Source organism: Ovis canadensis, chromosome 17 (assembly GCF_042477335.2).
Source record: "Ovis canadensis isolate MfBH-ARS-UI-01 breed Bighorn chromosome 17, ARS-UI_OviCan_v2, whole genome shotgun sequence".
Lineage (NCBI taxonomy): Eukaryota > Metazoa > Chordata > Mammalia > Artiodactyla > Bovidae > Ovis > Ovis canadensis.
Window position 1 is genome coordinate 22,232,680 of NC_091261.1, and position 15,989 is coordinate 22,248,668.

The following is a 15,989-nucleotide window of genomic DNA, read 5'->3' on the forward strand; positions in this document are numbered from 1 at the left end:
AGGAATCGAACCTGAGATCCCTAATTTGGGAGCCCAGAGTCTTAGCCACTGGACCACCAGGGAAGTCCTCATTTGCTCTTGAACAACCCACAGATTTACATCTTAATACCACGTCAGCATGAGAGGCCAGGACAAACTGAAGGACTTCTCTTGGGCAATCTCACTTTGAGACTTGGCTGTTGAGGAGTGATATTGGTGAAAAACCCTGCTAAGCAGCCTGTGAAGGAAAGCTCAAGCTGCCCAGTTGCTAAAAATCTCAGACTGCTGTGCAAATTCTTCCTGGTGCAGACTAGAACATAGTCATGGATTTTTCAAGCTAAAGGTTATAGTCCCACAGCAAAAGCAGAAAAGTTACCTGTGGTCGATTTGTATATATTTGGGGAATTGTGTTCTGAAAGCAGCTCTATCTTATCCTGAAATGCTTGGATTTCTTTGTTGTTGCTGGAATTGTTAAGTTGGAAGAAACTTCCAGATGTCTGAAAACTTTTGTGACATTATTTCAGTTGACAAATAGTGTACAGGTCGCCTGGTTTTTAAATGAATGTTGTTATTTGATCCACATTAAGCCATCTTTTAGTTCTTACATCTGTCTTAACTTTATTAAAGTCAAAAATAATGTTTAGAGAAGGTAAAATCATAAATATGATTCATAAATACTTAAAAAATCAACAGTAGAGCTCCTAGTTGAATAGAAATCTCAGAATTGCAGTTTTTCTTTGAAAGAAAAACTTCTGGGATTGAGGGTAAACCAGTTTTAGAAAAGAAATCAAATATTATGGAATTTGAAAATCTAATTTGGCATATATTAGATTAATGCCCTGTAAAACCCTAAAGTCTGAATTCATTTTACAGAATGTTTGACTTAATTCTCTTATTTTTCTCACTTTTCCCATTGTTCTTTATGTGTAAATCTCAGGGACTTTTCCTTTTATGGGTTTAAACATTTAGTACTGAATTCTAAAGGAGTAGATACCTTCCTGCTTTTTTACTCTTGGTGAACTTTTGAGAAGGTGGTGGACTGAAATGTGTGTGTGTGTGTGTTTGTGTGAAAGTACTTTTTCTATGAATATATGCATAATCCCATAATTTCACCAATGTACATATTTTTTGCTTGCAAATAAGGGATTTAAAAATTCGATACATAGAAAGCAAAGTTGATAAAGACCTTTTCATATATTTCTCTCCTAATATGTTTTTATTTTTAAAAAATATGCTGCAGCTGATTGAACATAATTTGATTTTGACTTGTGCCACACAACTATAATTCCTTCAAAAGCATGTCAATATGCAGTATATTTAAGGTGGTGTCAGCACCAATTCCTTCTTTATTTAGAGTAATGTAATCTAAAAGTATCAACCTTTTCTACTTTCATGAGCTTTTGACTTTCATACCATAATGCATGAAATATTGCATTTTCTTTAAAGCTTTGGGTAGAATATCCATCACTGGAGAGAAATTATATATTTCATTCACCCCCTCCATTGAAACAGGCTTTTCTACCACTGTCTGTGTGTCTTTCAAGATTCTCAGCCCTTTGAATTACTTTGGATTCATTAGTTATCTCTTTATTTAAAACAATATAATGGTCCCCCTTTTGCCTCCAAAGAACTGGATTAAACAGGGTGAATAAACTGGGGTGTAAAATATCCAACGATACCAGAGTCTACTTACCTTATCAGTTCTCTTCAGATAGACATGATTAACCTGTTGGCTAGTAGATCTGGACTAGAGAGAAAAAAGAATAATTAATATTGAAAGAATGTAGAGAGGGAGGAAAAAGCCTGTAAATTGACCTATGATAAGAAGAATCCATGATGTGAGGCAAAGAGTATGATCTGTGTCTGGAATTCAGGGCCAACTTGGCTTACTTTTATGAGGATCTCTTATATATTTTTGTGAATATTAAGTTCTATAAAGTCCAAATTGAGCAAAGAAAAACAAATGGCATATATGGTTATCTACACGTACAGTGTGGGGGCAACCTTTGGGGACAGAACATACGTTGAAATATTGACTAACCAAAGGAGAAATGCTCCTTTAGCAGGGTAGTCCTCTAACTAGCTCCCTAGCTATCCATATACACATTGTTTTGATTTTTCACTGTTAGTCACAACATTTTAGTAGGTTGTTACCTCATATCTGATGCTAGTATATGTTGGAGCAAATACACACTAGCACCTGAATCCACTGCACACACAGCAGCCACGTTCAGTTACTTGTGAAGTGAATTGTCCTATCGTTTTTGTGCATTCATTATGACTAGTGCTTGGGGAAAGCCGGGCCGATTTTAATCATGTGAAAAACCTACCCCAAATGAGCTGCTGCTGTAAAGGAGGATACATGTACACATGAATATATGAAGATCGAGAGAGTAGAAACTGTACAGCTTAACAAGGAAGCATGTAACTGAGGGGCATGTGACATGGTAACAAGGAGTGAGAGCTCAGAGATTTTGTGGGTGGGATAGAAATAGTCAGGGAAGTCTTCCTGAGAGAAGGCTATTTGCCTTAGACAATTCTGATAGCTGAACAAAGTTCTTGGATGTCTAAAAAAGACGTTTTTTAAAAAATATAGATTGTTCACTTTACACTCATAGGAATGAGAATATGAAGGAATGTGATCCCACGGAAACACGGATGCAAAAAAGGATGTAGAAGGGACATGTCTTTGCATCTTTCCCAGGTCCTCCATATTTTTAGTTGCTCATGTGGTTTATATTTATTTACTCTGTGAGCCAATGCAGGCTCTCTAAGTAGGCGTATTGTTAAAAGCATAGTGACAGTTTTTTGTCTTGGTGTCCTCATATAAATGCTGGCCTAGTATAATTAGCCTTTATAATGTGTGATTAAAGGTATGGTGTTTGTACTCCTTGAATTTTTTATTATAGCAAACTGTCTCATGGCTTTGGCCATGTCGATAATCATTAACACTTTGTTACAGAAAGATAGAAAGGAAGACTATGGAAGAAGACCTATTTATTTTGCTTTTCAGCTGCAGTGCTGGGAGATGAAAGACTTAATGAGGAAAAATATTGAAACTAATATTTAAGTCAGGTTTTTGTTCATGTCATAACCATGGATTATGAGAATTTGGAATCTGCGACTGACCTTGACACAGACCCATAGACATTGATTCTGGCCTTTCATATTAAGTTCAAGAAAATTTGCAGTTATTCTGAATAGATTTTCAGGCATAGCATGAGTAATACTGACTGTTTAGTCTCCTGCGTTGGCAGGCAGATTCTTTACCACTGAGCCACCTGGGAAGAGCATGTTTAGATGCTAGGATTAGTTATGTTCATTGAGGTAGATCTTCTGTAGGTCTTTGAGACAATTTTACTGTAATCATAATACAATTTTTAATGTGATTTATTTATTTACCTGTTTTTATTGACATGTAGTTGCTGTACAATATTATGTAAGTTATAGGTATACAATATAGTGATTTACAATTTGTAAAGGTTATACTCCATTTATAGTTATTGTAAAATGTCAGCTGTATTTCCCCCAGGTTGTGCAGTAGTTCCAAAGAGCCAAAAGAAAGTCATTGTGCCGGAACTCAGAAAGTGAAGTGAAGAATGGCTTGTGATGAGGCTGAGGTAGGCTGGGGTGGCTGGATCACACAGGGTCTCATGGGCCTTGTTAAAGAGGATTTAGGGCTTTATTCTAAGGGCAATAGGAAGAATTTCCACAGGGGAATGACATAATTAGATTTGAGTTTTAGAAAGATTGCTCTGGCTCAAGTATTGAGAATGCTTTGAAATCTTTCATCAAGGATTGAGAGTTTGGCTCATCTCTAAAGAGACCTTTTGGGGGAATACTGAATATTTACGCTAGTATTCCTTTCTTGGGTATTGATCCCTGGGATAAAAGTCAGTGATGGCATTGTCAATTTCCAGGTTTTCAGTAAATCTGAGGTTCATGGTTATATGACTGTGTACATGTATGACTATATACATATGAGCATGTTATGTGTGTGTATATGTATCTTGTTCAGTCACTAAGTTGCGTCCAACTCTTTGCAACCCATGGACTGTAGCACATTAGAGTCGTCTGTCCTCCTGGAGCTTTCTAAAATTCATGTCCATTGCGTTGATGATGCTGTCTAACCATCTCAATTCTCTGCCACCCCCTTCTCCTTTTGCCTCAGTCTTTCCCAGCTTCAGGGTCTTTTGCAGTGAGTCAGCTCTCTGCATCAGGTGGCCAAAGTATTGGAGCTTCAGTTTCAGCATCAGTCCTGCCAGTGAATATTCAAGGTTGATTTCCTTTAGGATGGACTGGTTGGCTCTCCTTGCAGTCCAAGGGACTCTCAGGAATCTTCTTCGGTGCCACTATGTGTGTGTGTGTGTGTGTGTGTGTGTGTGTACATACATACATGTATGCAGACACACACATCTGTGTATGCACACATCCATTCTATCTCCCAAAATAAAGAGATCCCAGTGTATTTTTTCTCCATCTTCTGCCTCTAACCATTCAATTTTAATCTCTTTTCAGTTGTGACATACATGTGTAAGGGATGAGGAAGAGAAAATATAATTACCAATCCCTTTAATCTATAACATATGATGACGTGTTATGAGGATTCTCCATAAGAGACTGTGAATGTGTTATGTTGTGCATAACAATTTTATAATGTAGATGCCAAGTTTTCAGAAATTGTAGACATACAGAAGAATGCTGTGTCTTCCTCATCATGATGAGCACTGCAGTTGCGGACACATATAGGACTCGATCATTCTGAGCATTCCCTGAGCTCCATTTGCAGAGAAGTCGTTTCTCCACCATGACAAAATTCCCACAAGATTTTGAATAATTAATTTCCTGGAATGTGCAGGATTCAGCAGTTATGTTCAGCATTATTGATGGCAGCAAACTTTATCTCTTTTATTTCTGAGACACATAATGAAATAGGGAGTCCCTCAAAAAACCACTGTGGTTAGTTGAGACTAATTTTGTAAGGGGCCAGTGGGCTTTTGCCTTAATGTGTGTAAGTACGATTTTTTTCTCTCTCTCTGTCACAGCAGAATGCACAGTAGACACGGGCAGAGTGAATTGGCACTAATTTATGAACCTTTCCAACCTTCTCTGTGCAGTACACCCTGTGAGGGCAAGATGCTCTAAGTACACTCACTTCGCATAATGAGAGCTTTTAATGACAGTTACTGATTAGAGTTAGGGATGTTTGGGGACCTTAAGAGAAGACGTATTGACTTTCAGAAGGAAAGGCTTCATCTGCCTTTTGTGTAGCTCAGCCCCAACCACTGACCAGTTACTCAATGAAATTCAACTCCAAGGCCCCAAAGATATAAGCGGGCTCTAAACCAAGGGACACTTTTCTTTCTTAACTGAAATTAGGTCAAAGAGTTCAAGATTCCGTTTGCTTTTAGCAGTGTTTGTACTTTGCGCTTTTTTTTCCTTGGTGATGGTCACACTGGCTGTTTCCTTTTTAGTAACAAGAATAACCCATAGTCCAGACTGCTCTTTTTAGAGACATTGATTTGCACAGTCACAAATGGATACCTGACATTGTTTTCCTCTTTACACATTTGCAGTGTTCAAATTGGAGGGACTAGTATTTAAAAGTTCCGGTATCCTTTATATTAATATGGATATGAGAATTACAATAAAGACAAAAATCGAGATAATTACTAATTGTACTAAGGACATGAGTTTCTACGGTCTACTTGCCCTTTTTTGAGCAAGGCAGAAATTTTCTTTACAAGGCAGGATGACGTATTTTGTATATGTCATCTTTCGCAAACAATTAGAAATTTTAATTACGTAACACATCAACATTTAGCTAGTAGTATGATACTGCCTTTCTAGCTGCAGTGTCTGTCTCTCTCCTTAATGAAGATACATCAGGCTTTGTCTATTTCTCTTCTCGTTTCAAGTTGTTCTGGGCATTAGTTTCTCCCACAACCCTTCTTGCTTTTATGTTCTATATTGTATACCATTTCCATTGTTTCAAGTTGTTTGCATTTTGAATTTTCTATCTTTATGTCTGCTAAATCTGAAGCTAGAATTAAAAGCAAAACGTATTTGCAATGCGCACAAGTTTAAACCCAGTAAATTTAAATAACTTGCAAGTAGTATAACTGATAAAGTTGAAAGGGAAAATGGCTCATGTTTTCTTGGTGCTTTGTACTCAGCACATTCCCAGCTCTAGGATTCTGATTTAAATGACTATCTTTTACATATACTAAATCCTTACCCTACAACTCCCCAAAGCTAACGTGCTTTAAGCCCTTAAAAAGTGCTGCTGCTGCTGCTGCTGCTGCTGCTGCTGCTGCTAAATCACTTCAGTTGTGTCTGACTCTGTGCAACCCCATAGACGGCAGCCCACCAGGCTCCCCCATCCCTGGGATTCTCCAGGCAAGAACACTGGAGTGGATTGCCATTTCCTTCTCTAATGCATGAAAGTGAAAAGTGAAAGGGAAGTCGCTCAGTCGTGTCCGACTCTTAGTGATCCCATGGACTGCAGCCTACCAGGCTCCTCTGTCCATGGGACTCTCCAGGCAAGAGTACTGGAGTGGGGTGCCATCGCCTTCTCTGTAATAAGTGCTAGCTTTAGCAATACTGTCAGTTTTTGAAACCATGAAACATTACAATTGCCTTTCATCAGTTTTAATACAGTTTCTTGTGAATGAGTATGTTTATAACCAAAGATCGTATTTTTCAGTCATGAATTCATTTATTCCGGCTTTCCAGGTGGTGCTACTGGTAAAGAACCCTCATGTTAATACAGGAAACGTAAGAGATGTGGGTTCAATCCCTGGGTCAGGAAGATCCTCTGGAGGAGGGCATGGCAACCCACTCCATTATTCTTGTCTGGAGAATCCCGTGCACAGAGGAGCATTCTATGGTCCATAGAATCGCAAAGAGTCAGATGCAGCTGAAGGTGTTTAGCGTACACATGCATCCATTTATTCATTCACTGGACACACACTTTCATTGGTTGGTTGCTCTGGACAAGGTACAAAGTACAAGTCATCCTTCAAACAGAGAATCTAAGATATCTATAACAAACTGTATAAAAGGTTAAAACTAACATTTATCAAGCGTTTGTTAAGCTAAGCAACAGTGCTACGTGCTTCTACACCCGCAGTCAGAAATGCTGTCAGTTGCCCCAGGAAGGAATTTTTTGCTGAGGACCCCAAGTGTTAGAGACCAAGCAAGTGACGTGCCCAGGCTCTCAGAGCCAGGAGGCCATCACAGCAGGCTTCCTAATTCCAAATCTGGAGTTGGTATCTATACATCAGCCATTGGCTTCCCCCTCTCCTGCCCCCCACTTTGTTAGAAGCTGGTCTTCTGACCTTGGCCATGAAGACTGCGAGGCAGGAAAAGGACACTGACGTTCTCGCTGAAGGTGTTGGTCTGCTATTTGTCTTGGCTACTTACTGCTCTTAAAAGAGTTAATAGAGCTTATTAAGCCTATAAATATATTCAAAGCTAAAACATAGCCATAGTTTCAAAGACATTAATTCAGGGAAATAAAATTTGACACAGATTGTTCTATGCACTAACTTCTTTTCTTTATTCATTTGAAGAGCAAAGCCTATCAGTTTTTGGCATCCGAATTTAAGAGAACTGTAGCCCAGTTATTTGAGGTTCCACATCCCTAATCAACCAGAAAGATTGTACCTGGCCACTGACTCTCAGTCCTGTGAAAAATAGCACCATATCCTCTGTTTGGTGACAGAGGGGCCTGACACTGGACTCTTGGCCTGAGCATTGTCCAAGGTCAGGAGATCAGCTTCTAGGAGAGTTTAATAGTGAAATCACTGATGCCCAGGTGAGGCATTGTGGTGGAACTGCCAAGTATAAAAGCAGAGCTAAAATTGCCTAGCTCATCACCAGACCCCAAAGAAAAAGCCCCTTAATGTGGCATGTTTCAAGCATGCACCTCTTTATGCGTTGCTGCTGTTCATGATAAATCAGGAAGTTAAAGCCAAACCAATTATAGAGTCCCAAAGATTAATGTGTCACTTCCTGTGTATAACAGAAAGTTTCAGCTTTTCTTTAATTATCTGTATGGGTTTGTTTTTTTTTTCCTTTTCTGTGGCTAAATAGCATTAATCATTGAATTTCTAAAATTCCAAGCAGGCACAAAGAAACACCTAATTTATTTAGTTTAGTTTTTTTCCCCTAGTTTTATTTAAAAATAATTGACAGATATCACTGTATACATTTAAGGCATGCAGGTTGATGGTCTGATTTGCCTAAGTTATGAGATGACGTAGATCCAGCTAATATCCATCCTCTCGTATAGATGCAATAAAGAGAAAAGAAAGAAAACAGTTTTCTCCTTGAAGAAATCCCCCAGTTTTAAGCAAGTTATTTTGCAAACATTTTTTGAACATATATAATAGGTAAGATGACAGGGTCGTACAAAGGTCAATAAGACAAAAAAATCATTGAGCCCACGTGTCATCTATGATTGGACATATTACTCTATACACTTCTCTTTCCACTTGTAATATGGTAATAATGTCTACTTCACAAAGCTGTTGTAAGTACTAAATGATATAGTGTATGTAAAGTGCCTCCTCTTGAAAAAGAAAGTTATTATTTTATCATCAGTATTCTCCCCACTAAAGTTAAGTGACTTGTAGAAAATCAGCATGAGTTGCTGACAGGATCAGGATCCCCCTCTGATTCTCTCATACACAAACATCTGTCCAGTGGCTTTGCTGGTTGATTTTGCAGGTATTTGTTGAGTGCCTCCTATCAGCAAGGAGCTGTGCTAAGCTCTGTGAAAACACCAGTTGGCTCTTGGACACACTTTTTGGCCTCAAGTGCTCCTGAGCTATTCAAGGATGCGAGGCATATACAACGCATACATAAACAGTTGTGGTGCCAAGAAGAAAGCAGAAAGTGATACGAAAGAGACACAGGCCAGGAAATTTGGGAAGCGAAAGCTGCATGGACTCAGGACATTTGGGCTGGGCCTTCAAGGAGCGATAGATTTGGACATTCCAAGGAAAGAAAACAGGAAACGTGTGATACAGGAAGTGGTGAAAGTTCACCGTGCTTGAGTGAAGTTCTTTGAGGGAGCAGGATAGTGGACGGTATTAACAGGCACAGACTAGATGCTATAGTGTTTATGAGAAGTGTCACGGTGTCTCAGAGTCCCCAAGTAACCGAGAAGGAACTTAGGGGACGGAGGTTTGAGAGAGAGAGCTGACAAAGTGTTAATAATCGGTCATTGGTGAATAGAAGTGAAGGGTGTATGGGTGTTCATTATACTATTCTCGGGAACCGTTCTGGAGATTTGAATTTTTTTAAAAGTTGAGGGGGAAAAAGAATACATAGGAAACTCCTATAATCAGTAAACAAAGAACAAACTACCTGGTTAAACAAATGGGGACAGCATGACAGGAAATGCCACAGGAGATTATAGAAATGGCCAATAAATATGTAAAAATATGCTCAATCTCTCAGAAGAGAAATTTAATTCAAAGTAAAAAGAGGCTACTCTTCACCCACCTGCTCACCCCATTTTTAGAGTGTAGTCACATTGTATGAATCTGAAAAAAAAGAGATGTGAATACCGACCTTCTGTGATCACCTTAGGAGTCTAAGAGAAGAGTATATTAGGTATCCGGCACTAAAAGAACTCAGGAAAACATCTCTCTCTCTCTCTTTTTTTTGGGGGGGGATGTTTTGTCTTCTTTATCTGCCTTGTTCATACAATACATATAATACACTTAAGTCAATTGAGTGGTCAAACAAATGTATTTCATGTACACGAGAGAATTTATTAAATGCTTTATACATTGTAACATTTAAAAGTTCAGCAAAACTCTAAACATTTATAGTTTTTAAGACTTATAATCTTTTCATTTTGAAACTATAAAAAAAATCGTTTGAAGAATCAGTAAGTAAACACTCTGAAAAAGGAAGAAAACAGTAGCAAGATTCAATTACAGATATTCACAGATTTTGTTCTTTTGCCTTCAAGAGCCAGCAGATAATAATTTCTCATAAATAAGATTATGCCTTCAAATGTCTTTGGTCCTATTCATTTCTTCACACCATCCATGTATACATACGCACACATATCACTTAAACCTTCTTCTAATCTGTTTTAACTAACAGATTGTTTTAACATAACCGAATGAACAGACTGCTTGAAATAAAGACACATGAGAAGTACCACAACTAAGTTAACACAATAAGAAGAAATCCAGGAAACTGAACGAACAGCATCTCCTCCTGCCGCTACCATTATCCAGAGAAAGATCATGAACGCTTGTACCAGAGGATCAGCAGGAGTGTGGGAGAGAATCCACAGGCCATGCAACTGATTGCATTTGAGGGAACAAGGAGAAGGACAGAGTGCAAGAAAAGATCCAGGTGTTGTTTTTTTGTAGAAGAAAAACTGCTTCGGAAAGGAGAAAATGCTGGCTTAATTGACTTGTTTGCCACACAGATTGTTAAATACCGTCAAGGGAGTCTTTTCAGGAAGGGTGGTTGATCCCTCGAAATTATTAAAGATACACCCATAGTTTAAAGACTCCTTAAATAAATGCTCTGTTTGTAAGAATTATACTCTTAAATATATATTACTGGCACACACAAAATAAAACCATTATTGAAAGTATCCTTCCCTGGCCTCTTCTTATGGAAAGAGATTGATTTTTTTTTTTTTGAAGCCAAGAAGAAAATATTTGTTTCATCCCACAATTATTTCCCATTGTAGAATTAAATGGAATTAAAAGTAATGGAAGAAATCACAAATAATGATTGAAACATTAAACAAGACATAGGTAGTATACTTTCAGTTGAAATTGACAGCATATACAATTACTTACTTGACTGAGACAGAAAGAAGTTGTATTGTTTCATGAAACTGGAGTCTGGAATTGCCAAGCATTGACATGATCCAGTGAGCCCAGCTCCTTTTCTTTGTAATTAGTATATCCTCATCCACCTATGTTGGCTTCATCCTTCAATGAATTCCTCTGGTGTTGGGAAGATGAATATAGTAGGTCAAGGTTTCATATCTGCAAACCCTCTTATCTTTAACCCCCAGAAAGCAAAGGCTATGTGCTACCATTATATTAGAAAACATAACCGAGGAGAAGCAGGAGCGAGGGAAAATGAGAGTGAAGCAGCAACGGAAGAAGCATCAATTATCAAGCTGACTTTTGCTTGGTATCAAGCATCACTGATTGCTTGACTTTTTCATACCCTTGACCCACCAAGAGGTTACAGACACATTTATATCTCAGGATTGGCCTTCCAGACAGAAGGAAAGAGCATTTATCTGCCGCTTCTCTCAAGGGTCAAAGGATTACCCAACATAGGGGAAATTCCCCTAAACTTCCAGGCTGTGCACATCTGTTACTGAGCAAGTCCCACGCCATCTCACGCTTCCACATCCACAGGAAGACCGAATTCTGTGTGGATCTGTGTATTCCTTTTGGATGGACAGGAACTCCTGCCCACTCTCAGCAGGTGCTCTGTGAGGTCCTCTGCATCTGAAGAGGTGTTCCTGACGCATCCCTGGAGAGAGGAGTGCTCCCCCTCCACCTGCTCCCCGACCATATTATCTTCCTCCAGGATAGTCATTGTTAAGTTTCTCATGTTGTCTACCAGAAAAATATTTGTGACAATACCAGAATAATATCTGTGTGTACACACATGTGCGTACATGTGGACTTTCAAAAATTCACACAAATGGTAATATATAAAAACAGGAGCCTTGCTTTTTTTCCCCTTAACTTAATCCGATCTTCCTATGTTCTGTTAAACATCTGCCTAAGAATCCATTGACAAGGTATATCATAATGGCTTTAAATAATTCTCCCTGAATGAATATGTAAAGTTGTTTTTAGTTATTTACTGTTATGATAACTGACCATGAATTAGTATGCATTTATCTTGGTTGGTTAGTTTGTGGGTTTTGGAGCATATTATTATCAACAATTCCTAGAAGTAGAATTGCTAGGCCAAAAAGTGTTTATATATATATATATTTTTTTCTCTTTATTATTATTATTTTTTTACTTTACAATACTGTATTGGTTTTGCCATACATTGGCATGAATCTACCACACGTGTACATGAGTTCCCAACCCTGAACCCCCATCCCACTACCCTCCCCATATCATCTCTCTAGGTCATCCCAGTGCACCAGCCCCAAGCATCCTGTATCCTGTATCGAACCTAGACTGGCAATTCGTTTTTTACATGATAGTATACATGTTTCACATGTAGGTGGCAATCCGTTTCTTACGTGATAGTATACATGTTTCACTTAAAAGGTTCTATCATTTACCTTCCTTTCAACGGTGTGAGAGGGAGTTCACCACATGCTCACCAATAGTGGATGTTACCAACTTGTAAGTTTGTTAAGAGAAAGTATCTTGTTTAGATGTGTGTTTATCCATTCCTGTGGTCATGTATGGATGTGAGAGTTGGACTGTGAAGAAGGCTGAGCACCGAAGAATTGATGCTTTTGAACTGTGGTGTTGGAGAGGACTCTTGAGAGTCCCTTGGACTGCAAGGAGATCCAACCAGTCCATTCCGAAGGAGATCAGTCCTGGGATTTCTTTGGGAGGAATGATGCTAAAGCTGAAGCTCCAGTACTTTGGCCACCTCATGCAAAGAATTGACTCATTGGAAAAGACTCTGATGCTGGGAGAGATTGGGGGCAGGAGGAGAAGGGGACGACAGAGGATGAGATGGCTGGATGGCATCACTGACTCGATGGACGTGAATCTGAGTGACCTCCGGGAGTTGGTGATGGACAGGGAGGCCTGGCGTGCTGCGATTCATGGGGTCGCCAAGAGTCGGAGAACAACTGAGCAACTGAACTGAACTGACTATCCGTTCTTTATTATGGCATTGCTTATTTGTTGTTAATTATAAGTGATGTTGAGCCATTTTTAAAGTGTTCATTAACTTTTGCCTAACCTTTTCCTTTTTAACCCAATATTCTGATTTTATATTCCTATAAAATTCTATATGTAAAATTAACCTTAAATCACTATATACATCCATATATGCATATCTATCTGTATTTTATGTGCTTTAAAAAACCTGAGAGTTTATTATTAGTTTATTATTTATTTCAATCATTAGCTTTTTTACCATGAGTTTCTCTCAAGGAATCGTGCTAGGCATCAAAAGATACAAAAATGTTCATATCTTTTTTTTTTTTTTTTACCAATTTAGCCATTAATCATTTGTGTTGATTTGTAAGCTATTTATATAATAATAATGTGTGGTAAACCCTTTTGTTCATTTATCTTTTAACTGTACTTTTTCATACAAATTTGTTGTGTAATATGCAATTAGATTTCACAGTCTCTTCCTTTATAGCTTCTGGGAATTTTATTTTATTACTCAGTGTGCTTAGGCTGCTTTTAACAAAATGCTGTAGACTGGGTGGCTTAAACAACAGAAATGTGTTCCTCACAATGGATAGGAAGTTAAAAATCAGGGTGTTGACTGATTCACTTCCTCGAGAAGAATCTGCTTCCTGCCTGTGTATGGCCTCCTCCTCACGGTGCCCACACAAGGTGGAGAGAGACGTATAGCAATCTCTGCTGTCTCTGCCTTTGTGGCAAGGCACTAGCACTATTAAGACCATATATGAGCTCATTTAACCTTAATTACATCCTAAAGTCCCTATCACCAAATGCTGTGCCAGTGGGAATTAGGGACACAACATATCACCTTGGGGTGGGGGAGAGCACAGTTCAGTCATAGCAACTGCCAAATGGAGTACTGCATTCTGTGTTCATCCACCAAGTGGCAGTTTTGAAACATGTGAGATCTTTGGGGTCTTAAGTCACTGATATTGTTTGACTTAGTATACAACTTTTTTGAGAGCAAGAATATAATTTCATTCTAGTACCCCCAACACTCATCTCAAAGGCCTCTTCTGTCCTGTTCTGAGTAGGCCAACTATAAATTTGATGTTCGTCCTCAGAGATCACCTGTACAGTAGCTTCAATGTGTATCTGTGGAAAATGAGACCCAGACAGACTGAGGTGACTTCCCCTAAGTTTCAGAGTTAATCAGCACCAGAACTTAGACTGGGATTCTGATCTCTCTGACTTTCAGTCTAATGTTGACTCTTCAATAGTGAATAAATACATATGAGTACTTAGAGCATGCCTGGCACCTAATAAGTACTGCCTAAGTCCAATGGCACCCCACTCCAGCACTCTTGCCTGGGAAATCCCATGGACGGAGGAGCCTGGTAGGCTGCACTCCATGGGGTCGCTGAGGGTCAGACACGACTGAGCAACTTCACTTTCACTTTTCACTTTCATGCATTGGAGAAGGAAATGGCAACCCACTCCAGTGTTCTTGCCTGGAGAATCCCAGGGACGGGGGAGCCTGGTGGGCTGCCGTCTTGGGGTCGCTCAGAGTCGGGCATGACTGACGCGACTTAGCAGCAGCAGCACTAAGTATCACTATTATTGTTATTCTGCTGTTGTCTTCAGTATGATCATCATTATTCACAGAGAGCAGATGCTGAAAGCAGACTGAGACTGAATCTTAGTGAAATTAGCTGTCAGTTAGTCCTGAGCCTCATGTGTTTCAGCTTTAATAGAGAACAACAGTAGAAGCTATCTTATGGGGAGTTGAAAGAAAGTTTTGTTTTTTAATATGCAGAGCACTTGAAGCAGTACCTGGATCAAAATGATAAGTATGTATTATATAAAATAGTATTATTATAGAATCAAATAGTCTCCTAGAATCAGCTTGAACCAACTTGCCAATCTTGTCTAAATTGCTTCCCTCTACCTTCTAAAGTCCTGATGGTAAGCATATGCTACAATGGTCACTAATACAGTACAAATACTTAACTTGTGTAACGAGAGAGTGGAGCACAAACTAGATAAGGAGACAAACTGCACATTGAATTGTTTTCGAGGCCTGTTTGCAAAAAGAAATTAGAGCCATGCAAAGAGGAGGTGATACCAAGAAGAGCTGAGAAGATATCAAGGAAAGTCTCGTTGATATTGATTAGATTTAATCCTCCTCTTTCCCTCCTCTCCATATTGATATAATTCTGTCCTGAGGTATCTTGGCTTATAATAGGGAAGAGTTTCACAAGCCCTAGCTTTCCATTTTTCTCATGTGTGAAAAGGCAAATGTTATGAAAAGGAAGGTCAGGACTTAAGGTATCATTCTTATAAGAAATTTGAAATAAATGATATAATTTTTTTAAAACATCTGGAATGTGTTTACTCTCTAGGTTTTGAAAAGTTTTTCTGAAAGAAAATTTACTGTGTATTAAAAAAGAATCATTCCATACTTAGCATTGCTGAGTTCTGTAGAGCACATCTTTTGTGGTTGCTTTTTATATAGTAGCCTCACTATTTGACTTTCAAAATGCCACATTGATTCCTAAAATATTGGGCTCCCTGCCGTTCATGTTTAATTGAAGAGCAAAATTCCAATTCCAATTTTAAAATATTGAAATCTCCCCATCTACTGTGATCCATTCCATGATTTCAGTAAATCTGCTTACTATGTGTCAGCACTCTACTCATCACTAAGGAGACAAAAATGAAGAGTCCCAGTGCTCCCCCTGCACTCCAGCTTTGGGAGTTTATAGCCTGTGGGTGTAACAGTCATGAGAAAAAGTACTGGATTGGTTGAAAACTTCTTTTGAGTTTTTCATAGGATCTTATAGTGAAAAAGTTGGCTTAAAGCTCAACATTCAGAAAACGAAGATCATGGCATCTGGTCCCATCACTGCATGGGAAATAGATGGCAAAACAGTAGAAACAGTTTTTTGGGGGGGCTCCAAAATCACTGCAGATGGTGACTGCAGCCATGAAATTAAAAGACACTTACTCCTTGGAAGAAAAGTTACGACCAACCTAGATAGCATATTCAAAAGCAGAGACATTACTTTACCGACTAAGGTCCGTCTAGTCAAGGCTATGGTTTTTCCTGTGGTCACGTATGGATGTGAGAGTTGGACTGTGAAGAAGGCTGAGCGCTGAAGAATT

The 15,989-nt window shown here is 38.8% G+C and overlaps 1 protein-coding gene across 7 annotated transcripts in view; it reads left to right on the forward strand.

Moving 5' to 3' along the window:
• Window positions 1–15,989, forward strand: part of SLC10A7 (solute carrier family 10 member 7) — a 311,030-nt gene that overhangs the window by 139,141 nt on the left and 155,900 nt on the right. For 2 of the 7 annotated variants that reach the window (XM_069556758.1, XM_069556759.1), the window contains one exon: window positions 10,105–10,609. The exons of the other annotated variants lie outside the window; for them this stretch is intronic. In XM_069556758.1, the coding sequence (XP_069412859.1) occupies window positions 10,105–10,119 (15 nt within the window). In that variant the 3' untranslated portion in view covers window positions 10,120–10,609. Of the gene's footprint in view, window positions 1–10,104; window positions 10,610–15,989 lie in introns of those variants that run through there. 7 annotated transcript variants of the gene reach the window in all.